The following is a 12,064-nucleotide window of genomic DNA, read 5'->3' as shown; positions in this document are numbered from 1 at the left end:
CCTTTGTCTGTGTCATGACAAAAATGTAAAAGTTCTGAATATTGCAAGGCCCTGTTCGTTTTTGGTCAAAGAGCATGTTTACAAATAGTGAAATTTCCATTCATATATTTAAAAATGACAAAACTGAGAAAGTAATACTTCACCTAAAGTACAAACAGATAAAATAGAAATTATCCATTGGATCAGACACCAAGATCCAGCGAGTTTAACCTTGTTAAACTGTGATTAATTAAATAGCTCTGTGAAGAAATGGCTGAGTGTTGGCTTGTCAAACATTTTAGAGGCAAGGGCAGGGTGGTCAGTGTACTATTGCAATTAGTGTTCATTTCTGCCTTATTCTTTGAGATCTGCACTGACTGCTGCACATGCATTATGCATGAGCGTGTCCATATGTACTTGGGCCACCATGCATGCCCTTGTAGAAATGCACTGAACGCTGACGTCCAATTACATTTTACTTGTTTCAACCTCCTTTATGTGCACATTTGCCTGCAATAATCGTTTTAGCTTAATTTGTGGATTCTCCTGTTAAGTGGCTGTAGTTTTCTCTAATGGATTTTGGGGAGTTTTAAAGGGTCTCACTTATCTTCGATTTCAGATTTTTATGAGCATCCAACAAGAACTACATACTTAACATAGCGTCACCCGACAGTGTGGTTTTCAAAAGAAGACTTGCTTTTTTGATCCCTTATTCAGTGAAGACCTTTTATCTATTTACTGATTCTCAATCCTGGACTATGATATGCCAGACCTGTTTTATCAAGGGCCCTATATATGCTCCAGTAAAATTTTATCCTTTGCTCCAGTGAAATTCTCCATTAGGTAGGATATTGAGATATTTTAAAATTATATCAAAACATCTTAGAAATATGCTAAGTATTGTTTGCACATTGGATATTGCATTTTAAAGTTTTGGGGGGTTTTTTTGTCAAAAAAATGAACCATTACAGAACATTTAACAAATACTGCCCAAACTTGGACATAATTTAGCCATCGTGTCTATTTCATCTTAAAATATCAATAGTTTCACAACAACTTCACCTAAATGAGCTGAAACCTGTGACTTAAGTGAAAAGTCAGAAGAAATCAGATCCCACCTTCTTAAATATTTACATGCTTTAGAACTAGTTTAAGTTAAAAAGGGTCAGTAGCTTAGAAATATCAGAAAGAACCTCAGTTCTGAAAGTCTTCTACTTAAGCTCTTTTCCTGTCTGACAAGCTCGATTGTAGCTATTGTGTTCTGTGTTCGAAGATATGTGTGTGTGCCTTCATAAATGGCCACACTGTCCACTTTATCTCTTTGCAAAATCTCTGAAGGGAGATCTCCATCTAGCACACGCGGCTCTTTAGCGCCCCTCGGAGAGAAAGGCCGCAATCGCAGACGTGTCTCCTAGGGGCCGAATTCCTCAGAAGTCCGGACGGTGGGAAGTTCGGGAACAATGCATCCGTCCTGAAAACAGACAACCCATTTCACTGAAGAAAATCTGACACAGACAGTTCGTGTGAGTCAGTGAAACAGACCAACTGTCATTTTCAGTACAAATAAGCAGCCCGTAGGGAAAATAATCAGACCCCCTCCATTCTGCAGCTCAACCCAGGAGACGGCGCAGCTTGTTGGTGTTTACAGGAGAGAGTTACAGCACAGCTACTGATCTAATAAGGCTCACAATTATTTCTAGTTTCATTCTCCAAGAGGAAGCCTCATTTCTTACCCATCTTTCAAGTGGGCATCATTCAATTAAAATGCAATTCTCGTCACCCCCGTGCACGCGGATATTTAATTAGACCAGGGAGCACGGCTTCCAACGTCTTCCTCTTTCCTTTCCTGCGCAGCTCTTCGGATTTCACCTCTAAGGCATATTTTCACTCTGTTACTCGTTGGTTAAACAAGGGCATGTATCCATTTGTTAATTGATACAATTACGCACTACGCGTAATGGTCACATAGGTCTCCAGGCGCACATCAATCACAGGTCTATTGACCTGCCAAAAACGCTTCTAAGGACTCACGCTGGGACGCTCGCTCTCTATAATAGAGAAAGATAGAAACATCATTGTCATTTACTCCGTAATGGACCTCTGGCCAAAGTGCCATCATCTTGCAGGAAGTGAAATCAATAAATAATAATTAACATCATATAGGGCCTCCATTTTTTAATCAGGTGATAGAAACAAAAACGAGTTCTAAGCACGTTGAGTATCTATATTTATTTATTTATTTATTTATTTATTTATTTATTTATTTATTTATTTATTTATTTATTTATTTATTACTTTTGTTAAGTTGTGGTGTCTGGTTTTTAAACACTGGTTCTCTTTTTTTTTCCATGTCAATAAAAAAAAAGGCAAAATAAAAGAAAATCAGGACAGGGAAGTGTACAGTGCACCTTAAGAAACCCCGACGCTGGATGTGATTGGTATAGACATTAGTCTATCCTTGGTACCCCTGCCGTTCCGGGATTACAGTGACGTCACGCTGATACCCTTGCATGGGTGAATGCTAAAGAACTATAGAGCCACAAATAATAGCACAAGCAGAGTCCATAACTTGGAAGACTTACTTATCCTTTAAGCCTCTTTCAGCCAACATTTTTTTTCACTTAATGACGCTTAATTTAATTTCTTATCGGATCCTGTAGGGGATTATTCATTCATATAAAACAATCTGCAGCTGCTGCCACTCCAACTCTCCCTCCTTTTGACTGAAGTCATCTATTATTGAGCGAAAGGCCGTGCATGGAAAGTATGTGCAAGGCGATGGATTTGAAGTAGAATTGGTTGCAATCGATCAAGGGTGAAGAATATTCCTGATGGTAACAAAGGAAGCAGCAATGTCTTTCTCGCAGTTTGGATATCCTTACAATGCAACTTCCCAGGTAAGTTACCTCTCTTTTTAATGCACTTGCGAATATACAACGAAATTTACACGTTTAGTGTATTTTCTCTGACTTAATCTTTCAGAGATCTAATTTTTGATTCGGATCATTGATCATACTGCCTCTGCTCTGACAGTAGTGACAGCTGCTTTTGCCATGTGCTTTTGTGGCAAAACCAAATATCAATATACACACATTCCTGTCCAATTACACTGAATTATGAATGAACTCACGTGCTTTTCTGATGACAATAGAGATATAATACAGTCATTGATGCGCGGTTGGGTTGTTGAGCTTTGCATCTTCTTCAGTTCTAATTTGAATTATTACGAACAATGCATTTTGTTGGCACTGAAAAAGATAATGTAAATGAAAAGGTAAAAAAAAATAGTAAAAGAGTTGATAAGGGGACAGCCCTTTCCCTGCTGTCAAAGTTTTGAAGCAACTTTCAACGGAGTTTATTTATTTTTTTTAGCTTTCAACAGAAGGGAGTAGAAATTAATTCCAATTACATTTAATATTAGATGTTATCAACTTCAATTAATCTTGTATTATTATTATTAGTATTATTTATTTAACCTAGATGACATCAGTAGATTTAAATACTTAAATAAAATAGAGTTGGAACCTTTTTACGCACGCATTGCGCACAACTTTTCACTACATCATTTGAAATTAGTTACAGAACTGACTAAAAAAAAGGAAACCTGTCATTTAATTCTAACTATCATAGACAAGTGTAGTCCTTACTGAGTGAAAGCGTTATTTTCTATTTTAATAAAGGTGACTTACCTTGAAATAAGTTTACACATGACAACGAAATCTTTTTCTTTAGGCAATTAAAAACATGTTACATTTTTTTTCGGCTAAACATCTCAGGATACACGTAGCGTTTTGATGAACAAAGTCCATACTCAAACCTCAGAGTTATCACAGACATCAAATTCAGAGCTGAATCCATCAATGACCGTTATCTATCCACGATTTTCTTCATGCAGTTTTTCGTGTCGGCAAACCCCAGTACGACTTGCTGCGATTCGATTTCCAGGTCGGTCTCTGACGGGACAGGCAGCTCTCAGACCGCCGCAGCTGCCGCCTCCTTCTGCTGCCCCTCCTACGAGAACCGGCTCCTGGCCAGCAGCCGGACGGAGCTGAACGCAGCTCTGGGGATGTACGGCTCTCCATACGCGGCTGCGGCAGCAGCCAGCCAGAACTACGCCAGCTACTTTCCCTACAGCACCGACCCATCCGCCATCTACTCCACTCTGGTGGGTTTCACAGTCGCGCAAAAGCGGGGGAAGGGATGAGGGAGCTCAGACTGATAAATCAGGAGGGTTTATCAATTAATTTTGCACTGCAAAATGTGTTGAGAGGTAGTTTAATTCAGCTGCTAAATTAGTATATCATCAAATTCTTTAACGTGATATAGTATAGAAACTAAAAATAGAAATCAAATTAGTTGAAGTTTAGAAATGCATGTTGATATAGAGTCAAAAGATTGCAAACATACAGAAAAGAAAGTTTGTGTTAGTGTGCACACCTTTGCACAACTTTGGAAAATCATTAAAAAAAAGTTTGTTTTAGTGTGCACAACTGTGCCTATTGGAATACACAATTTATCTGAAAACATACTCAAAAATGTAAATGATTAAAAAAAGTTTTCAGGAAACTTTTAAGTTTTGATAACAGGTTAAGTAAAAGTACTGTTACAGTCTGTAACCCACAATAAAATCTAGCTCTAAGTGTGTTTATATGGTGTAGGCAGTTGCAGTTATCTGGACATTTAGTCCAGTTATATATATAAAAAAAAAAAAAAAAGGTAATCAGTTGTCAAAAGCTTTCAAACTAAATAAAACCTCTCCTTTTCCTCACAGAATCCACAGTATGACATTAAGGACAGCACAGCCTCTTTACACTCTGGGATTACTCAAACTGCTGCTTACTATCCTTATGATCACTCACTGGGGCAGTATCAGTATGACAGGTGAGTTCTACATGTATGTTTGTCCATATGCTAAAGTTAATTTCCACTTTTATGCCTTTACTTTGATCCAGAGGCCAGAGAATTTCTCCTTATACTGATGCTTTTGGAGGTGAAAATTTTAAGGATGCAGTAAAGGGCTTAAAAGTGTGTGTTTATGTATTTTTATTCAGATATGGGACAGTTGACTTTAATGGCACAGCTAGAAGAAAGAATGCTACGCGTGAAACCACCAGCACACTAAAAACATGGCTGTATGAGCACCGTAAGAACCCTTACCCCACCAAGGGAGAGAAGATCATGTTGGCCATCATCACCAAGATGACCCTAACCCAGGTGTCCACCTGGTTCGCCAACGCCAGGAGGAGGCTAAAGAAGGAAAACAAGATGACCTGGTCACCAAAGAATAAGGCCAATGATGACAGAAAAGAGGACTTTAATAAGAGTGAACAAGACAGTGTCACCAAAGGTAACTTTTCCTATTTAAATCTATGACAGTTTGCAGAATGAGAATAGACATTTTCCACTCTGCATGTAATGATTTAAAGCACACATTTATCCTCCTCATTTAGATTCCAGTGACTGCAAGGAAGAGAAGGAGTTGCACCTGAGTGACCTGGAGGACATGGATGAGGACGACTGTGACAAGCTGGACAGCGACTGTGAAAAGGTGGCAGCTAATGAGCAGGACCTTCAGAGATCCATGGTTACATCTGGAGATCCTCCAAAAAGAGACTGTAGCTCCGAGCTACACCTGAGCTTAACAAACAGCTTCCACGCGTTCCCCTGTGCCATCAAAGGTGTCACTACCCTCCCCCCTCTCCCGTCAGATTTCATGGATCCGGTTGTGTCCAAGGCAATGCCCGGAAGTGTCCCGTCAGCAGGAATGCTATCCCTGTCTCATTTTGAATCACCAGACAAGCCACGGATTTGGTCCTTGGCCCGTACTGCAGCTTCCGGGGTCATACTAAGCCCTCAGCAACATGGCTCAGAACTTAGGACAGCAGGCCTACCTGGGGAATGTCAGCTACAGAGCAACAGACTTCCTGGGGCTCCTCCTGGACAATGTGGGGCCTCAAGAGGCCTCCATGAAACAAACAGTGTCACAACTTCAGAAAGCTCTTTCTCCGAGGGCTCATCCTTGCACTCAAAAGTTTATGGCACAAGTAGCTACAGTCACAAGGGCCTCCAACTACAAAGTTCATCCTATGATGCACTCCCAAATACTTGCCAGTACACAGCAATTGAAGGTACGTCTACTCAAGTTGCTCCTAATACCATTCTAATAACTTTGTCTTTATTTTTTTTCTTTTGTAAATTTAAATTTGAAAAAGCATCTGTTTTTAACCTGAGGTAACTTTTTTGGGGTATTTTTTTTTACTTGGACATGCAGAATTCTCTTGTGACAAGGTGGAGATTCACTCGTCTGACCTGGAGGAAGCCTGTGGGACTGTGCAGAACAGCAAGGTCACTGCATTCAGACCAGTCATGAAGAGGTGAAGCAGGTGAGAGGCTGCTGCACTGAACTGGAACAAACCAGTAAAGTTAACACCCACACACAGGAGTATGAGGCATGAAAAATTCACCATAGAAAGGGATTTTTACTCCTCATCTTTAAGCTGCTAGAAGATCACAGATAAAATATATATTTTTTACATATTTGAAGCCAAGAAACACATAAAGGATCAAGAAAAAAATCATTTATTAGAGTAAGTTTAATTTTTGAACGAAAATAACAACAATATAACTTTATTTTTCCCACTTTCTCTTCTGTTTTCTCAGATTGCTGGAGCTTGTCCAACAACGTTAAAACGGGACATTTTTTTATGCACTAAAAGACACTGGCCAGGGCGGCCTCAGACTGAACAGCTGGCTCTGCTGCAGTGAGAACTGTCAGACTGTGGACGGGTCTACCATTTTGCACAACGTTCTTTTTAATGGCGATACAAAAGACTTTATGCAAAAAAAAAAAAGTACAAAAATATCTTAAGACTCAAGTGTATGACCACTGCCCAAAATATTACGGGCTGAATTTGTGTATGGCAATCGTGACGTGTAGCATAATTATTTATTTCTCTGTGTATTTATCATTTGTTTTTTTGTTATTAAGGCTTTTTTTTTTTTATTTATTATGTTCCTCTGACCTTTTTTAATGTGCGTTTTGCGTCCTTTTTGTGTGATTTAAAATGAGAAATATTGGAATTATTGAATTTATAAATGATTGGATCTGCTGTTTGGTGGATTAATGTGATTTTTTTTTTTACTATTATTATTATTTATTATGTTATTGTGCTGAAATGTATACCCTTCCTCTGTTTGTCATTAGGGAAATTTTCTAATACATGTTTTTTTTTTCTTTTCCAAGAGATCATGACTTCTGTTTTCTGTTATCATCTACAGAGTTGAGCACTCATTCGGCCAATTAAAAAAAACATTTGTAGATGTGCATTTGATCAAAGTTTATTTGATTTTAGTTTTACTCCTGACGCAATGCCTGAAGCCTCAGCGCTAATGGAAGGTCATAATTCAGAGGAGAGACGTGAGTAAAATCCACAAGTCGCAGGAGAAAGGGGACATCCTCTCTGTATTGTCAGCATCTAATCAGGAGTGGCATCAAGCACTTTGTTGCTGTTCAGACCAAGCAATGAGGCAGGGATGGAAGATGAACGCTGCTTTGTCCCCTGTGTAGCGAGCCGCTGAACTAACTTAATATTGTGTTAATTTAAAAGGTCATTTGTAGGATCAAAACCAGCAGAGAGGTTCACATGGTCCATCATAAAATCCTTTGATTCTGCTGGTTTGCTGGTGAAGAACCTCGTTATGGACTAACTCGTTTCTCCCCTTCAGACAGACCCAATAAGCAGATCACTGTAGTGTGTGATCCATGTTGGCTGTTAACAAAAAAATAAATAAAATAAAAAAATATATATTTAAAAATCAAATAGGCTACTTCCGAAAATATCAGAGACAGTTATGTTATGTATCTCTTCATCAGGTTGTTTTATGCCCCAGGGTAAAAAAAAGGGGAAAAAAAAGAAAAGTGATTAACGTTATGTTCAATAAGCATTATGTTTTTGCCTCAGTATAGTTTATATTTTTAAGTTTTATATTAAAAAAAGTTTTATCCTTTGAATCATTACACCTGCGGAGGAAGATTTAAATTCTATAAGTAAATCTGAATCCGACCCTTTATCGCTAACAGCACCTGCAAATACTTTAAAGCTCCACCAAACCTCATTTCAGATCGTCTAAGCAGGATTATGCTTGTGATAAAAAGTGATTTTTTTATTTATTTATCTATTTCGCATTAAGGCAATTCGGACTCAATTCCGCTGGACCGTGGTCATCCTGTGCGTCCTTGGTTTGCAGATTAATCCGTGAAAAGCTACACAATGAGGAGAGGACGACCAGGAATAATAACTCAGGCCTACTCAGATTACTTTTTCTGTCCGTTGTAAAAACCCTCCCGAGGTAAAAGGCAAATGGAAAAGGAAGTGTTCTTTCTATGTAAATTATATTACAAACGAGACGTTGCCGACCATTACATTTAGTGAACATAGAGGGGGTTAATTGGTTGATCACCTCTTGTGAATTTTAAAGTTAGAAAGTACAAAGATGAATTTATCTCCGAAATAAAATGCAAAAGTTTGCATAAGTTCACTATAGAGAGATTTGTTTCTGTTATTTTTGGTAACTGTGAAATTAAGTATTTAAAAAATCAGCCAAATAGAATACTATACAGAACCAATTAATAGATAAAAGGGTTTATAAAAATAAAATGTTGTGCATATTTTACAACCTACATAATCATGAGAAAGACACTTGACTCTTTAATGCCCTCTAAAAGGAGGGTAGGCTACCAGATATCACTCTAAAAATGTAGACTCTTAGCAGAGTGCTGAATCAAAGTATAGTAATGGAAAGTTAAGTGGAAGGAAAACATAAAGAGATGCAAAAGAAAACGGATTAATCAGACTTTGATTTTTGGAGAGAAACACAAGTATGATCTTATGCTGGAGTCAGGGTCTACTTAATAAAAAAAAAATAATTTATCTGATTCGTCTTATACATTCTATCAATTATATAAAAAATCAGAATCAGCTTTCTCGGGCTAAGAATGAAGGCAAAAGGGCTGTAGCCCATTGGCCATCAATCCATCCATCAGTCCATCCATCCATTTTCCATAAAACTTTATCCCAGCTTGGGTCGCAAGGGGTGCTGGTGCTTATCTCCAGCTGTCTACGTGCGAGAGGTACACCCTGGACAGGTCGCCAGTCCATCTCAGGGCAACGCAGAGACAAAAAGGACAAACAACCATTCACTCACACACACACTCACACCTAAGGAGAATTTAGTGAAGCCAATTAACCTAAAAGTCATGTTTTTTATGGACTGTGGGAGGAAGCCAGAGTACCCGGAGAGAATCAATGCATGCAAAGGGAGAACATGCAAACTCCATGCAGAAAGACCACAGGCCGGGAATTGAACCCAGAACCTTCTTGCTGCACTAAATAAATATTGAATTTCAAATGAAGGTCCCAGAATCTGAAGGAAGAGTGGAGGAGTTTAGATTCCAATTTTCTTAAGGTGTAGTTTAGTACTTTCTATTGAGAGGAATAATCTGAAGGGGCTTCGTTATCTCTGTGTTGGTCCACTGTGTTTTATCAAGCCCAAAGTCAGCATAGCTCTCTAACTTAGGAGCACTTCATTCCTGTGTCAACTGAGAAGCTAAAGAGGGATGCTGATTCTAATGTACAGCAGGTCTTGGCACCTACCCACACTCATAGAAGCAAGAACACAGACTTAAATGCCCATGCAGTCAAAGTTCTTTACCCGCTAGAAAAATTACTTGATCTATGCAGTGAAAGCCAATAAAGATGAGATCCAACAAGACAGGCTAAAGAGCTAAAGAGAGCCGAAACAGCATGGCTAAATCAAACTTTACAATAATTTTATGATTTTTTCTTTCTTTTACTTTGTAAAAAAACCAACAAGTACTGTGTGCATAAAATTCACAAGAAATAAAAGATGTTCCCCAAAACTGACAAATCTGGATTTAAATGATATGATCATGTGTCTAAAGTAGTATTCTAATTTTTTGAAAAACAGAGTCTGAGGTTTTGACTAGATGCAAGCAACAATGATAATTATAATGGACTGCTAACTCTTTTTGTAGGAAAACAATATAATATTTAGTTTCAATGTTTAAATTGAATTATGAAAAATCCTGAATAATTTATGCACTGTCATGTATTGAGATGGGTACTGAATACAGAAAAGCACCCCTGGAAGCTACTAGGACTCAAATAGCTGGAAATGTGTCTCACCATCATTAACACTGAAATGTAATAAAAGTCCTTTAACCAAAGTGATCCAAAAATGTGCAACGAAAAAAAAACAACAAAAACAAACAGATATTAAATGGCCTGCAATAACTTTTACTGCCAGTAATGACATGCTGCTAATGGGGAGCGCTCTCTGTCCATCTCAACAATAATCATCCATGACGCATGCACATTAATATGCTGGGTTGGCATGTATCAAATATTTAGCACCAATTTTGATTAAACAGCAGGCAGTAAAGAAAAGCCTCCTTATGCTGCCCTAGGTAATGGTGCATGTACAATCGGATTACCACCGTGGTGATGTACCTAAGGGACGGCATAGGGTAGATAATGGCTCTGATTTGTTCCTGCAGCAATTCATATGTCTAATATGCATCGTTTTATAGATAGTGGTGAACAAATGTATAACCTCTGAACCACCAGTGTATCACTCAGATCTGAGGGTGCCTAGGCTAAAACGTATGTGTTTACATATAAAGCATAAAGGAAATTTCTTCTTTTATGTTTTCCAAAACAAGTCCACAGGCAATAACAATAATAATAGGTAAATAGATATTGAGCTATTTTTGCTGTCATGAGTTGCAGGGGAGGGGTGGAAAGCAGAAGATTTTCTGTTTTTCTGACATCTTTTAATCTGAGACGAGACATGAAATCTGTGACAAACTACAGCATTACAGAAAAATAAGTTCTTTAGGTAGAGTATATGCACAGCAAAATCTCCCTAATGCACGCCTTCCTCTTGGTAAATTACATTTTTTATCTTGGGGAGGGGGGGATAAGAGGGCCCTTGCGAAAGCCTGTTTGCATAATCCAAAACTGATTTTAGATAATCTTTGAATGAGGAACAAATATGCAAGAAAGAATGCAAGAAAACAAGCTTTTGAAAACATGAATGCTTAAATTGGTTTGACAACTTTAATCTGTGAACACCCCATTTATGATATCTGAGGGTTTCTCTGTACCCACATAGGATTTTATTATTAAATATTCTATGTATTTATTCTGTATTAAGTATGTCAACACAGCACACATACACACAGATCCCCTCTTCTTTTGTCCCCTCCAGGCACCCCACTGCCCTTCTTATATTGTAATACATCATTAGTCTTTTTTGGGGCCAAGTTGCTGCTTTGCACTCTGTGCTCTTTTCAAGTCTACAGGCCAACTGACTGCGACAGGTGGTCTGCTAAATCAGTGTTTGGAACACATGGCTTGAATAGAGAAACGACGACTTTTGATCAACTGTGATTATGTTCATCTATGATGAAGATTGAGTTTTACCTCCGCCCCCATTCTGCTCAGGCTGCATCTGCATTTAAAAAAAAGAAAGAAATACATAAGTGTGAGGAAAAAATGGAAACATATAGCATTAATTTATATTAATCTCCGTATAAATTGAAATACCTTAATAAAACCCACTGCAACCCATCACCTTAAAAAGTGATAAATAGAGCACATTAGTGAACAATAAACATCATAAAACCACATATAACACAACATACAGGCCAAATAGAGAAGATTATAGCATGGTTAGGTTGTCAACAACATCTTGAGCTCTTAACATCTTACAGAGTACTTATCAACATATATGAAAATGGACAGGGTCTAGAAAAACAACAACAGGACAAGACTCTACTACAAAGACAAGGCTACCAAGCGACAGTTAAAGGCTAGGGAAAAGACCTTTGATTGAAATAGCAGACAAAACTGTGGTGGAAATGAAAAGAACAAGCAGGTGGAAGAATCTTTCAACAGAAAAACGATTGGTCTGCACTTATCAAATAAGGTAAATTACGTTATAATAAAAGGGGGAAGACACAATTTCCAGCAAAGCTGCTTGAGAAAAATATCTAAAAAAATAG

At 38.1% G+C, this 12,064-nt stretch overlaps 1 protein-coding gene and 1 long non-coding RNA gene across 3 annotated transcripts; one reads left to right on the top strand and one right to left on the bottom strand.

Annotated features, from left to right (window-relative positions):
• Positions 1-920: 920 nt before the first annotated feature.
• LOC119795122 lies at positions 921-4,149 on the bottom strand. The gene is made up of 2 exons (XR_005282288.1): positions 3,669-4,149; positions 921-1,450 (listed from the first exon to the last, which is right to left on the bottom strand). It is a non-coding gene; the product is annotated as an uncharacterized LOC119795122 (long non-coding RNA).
• On the top strand, positions 2,591-7,223 carry irx6a (iroquois homeobox 6a). 2 transcript variants are annotated; one of them, XM_038302943.1, is made up of 7 exons: positions 2,591-2,876; positions 3,925-4,144; positions 4,751-4,860; positions 5,031-5,326; positions 5,430-6,107; positions 6,251-6,362; positions 6,640-7,223. In XM_038302943.1, the coding sequence occupies exons 1-6, from the start codon at positions 2,863-2,865 to the stop codon at positions 6,355-6,357; spliced, it is 1,425 nt and encodes a 474-aa protein (XP_038158871.1). In that variant the 5' UTR covers positions 2,591-2,862; the 3' UTR covers positions 6,358-6,362; positions 6,640-7,223. The 2 variants fall into 2 exon arrangements, with proteins under 2 accessions (XP_038158871.1, XP_038158870.1); XM_038302942.1 differs by having other exon boundaries at positions 3,875-4,144.
• Positions 7,224-12,064: the final 4,841 nt, after the last annotated feature.

This window comes from Cyprinodon tularosa, unplaced genomic scaffold (assembly GCF_016077235.1).
Source record: "Cyprinodon tularosa strain WSP-4 unplaced genomic scaffold, ASM1607723v1 ctg50, whole genome shotgun sequence".
Classification (NCBI taxonomy): Eukaryota; Metazoa; Chordata; class Actinopteri; order Cyprinodontiformes; family Cyprinodontidae; genus Cyprinodon; species Cyprinodon tularosa.
The sequence above is the reverse complement of the archived record's forward strand: the minus strand, read 5'-3'. Positions and strand labels throughout refer to the sequence as shown.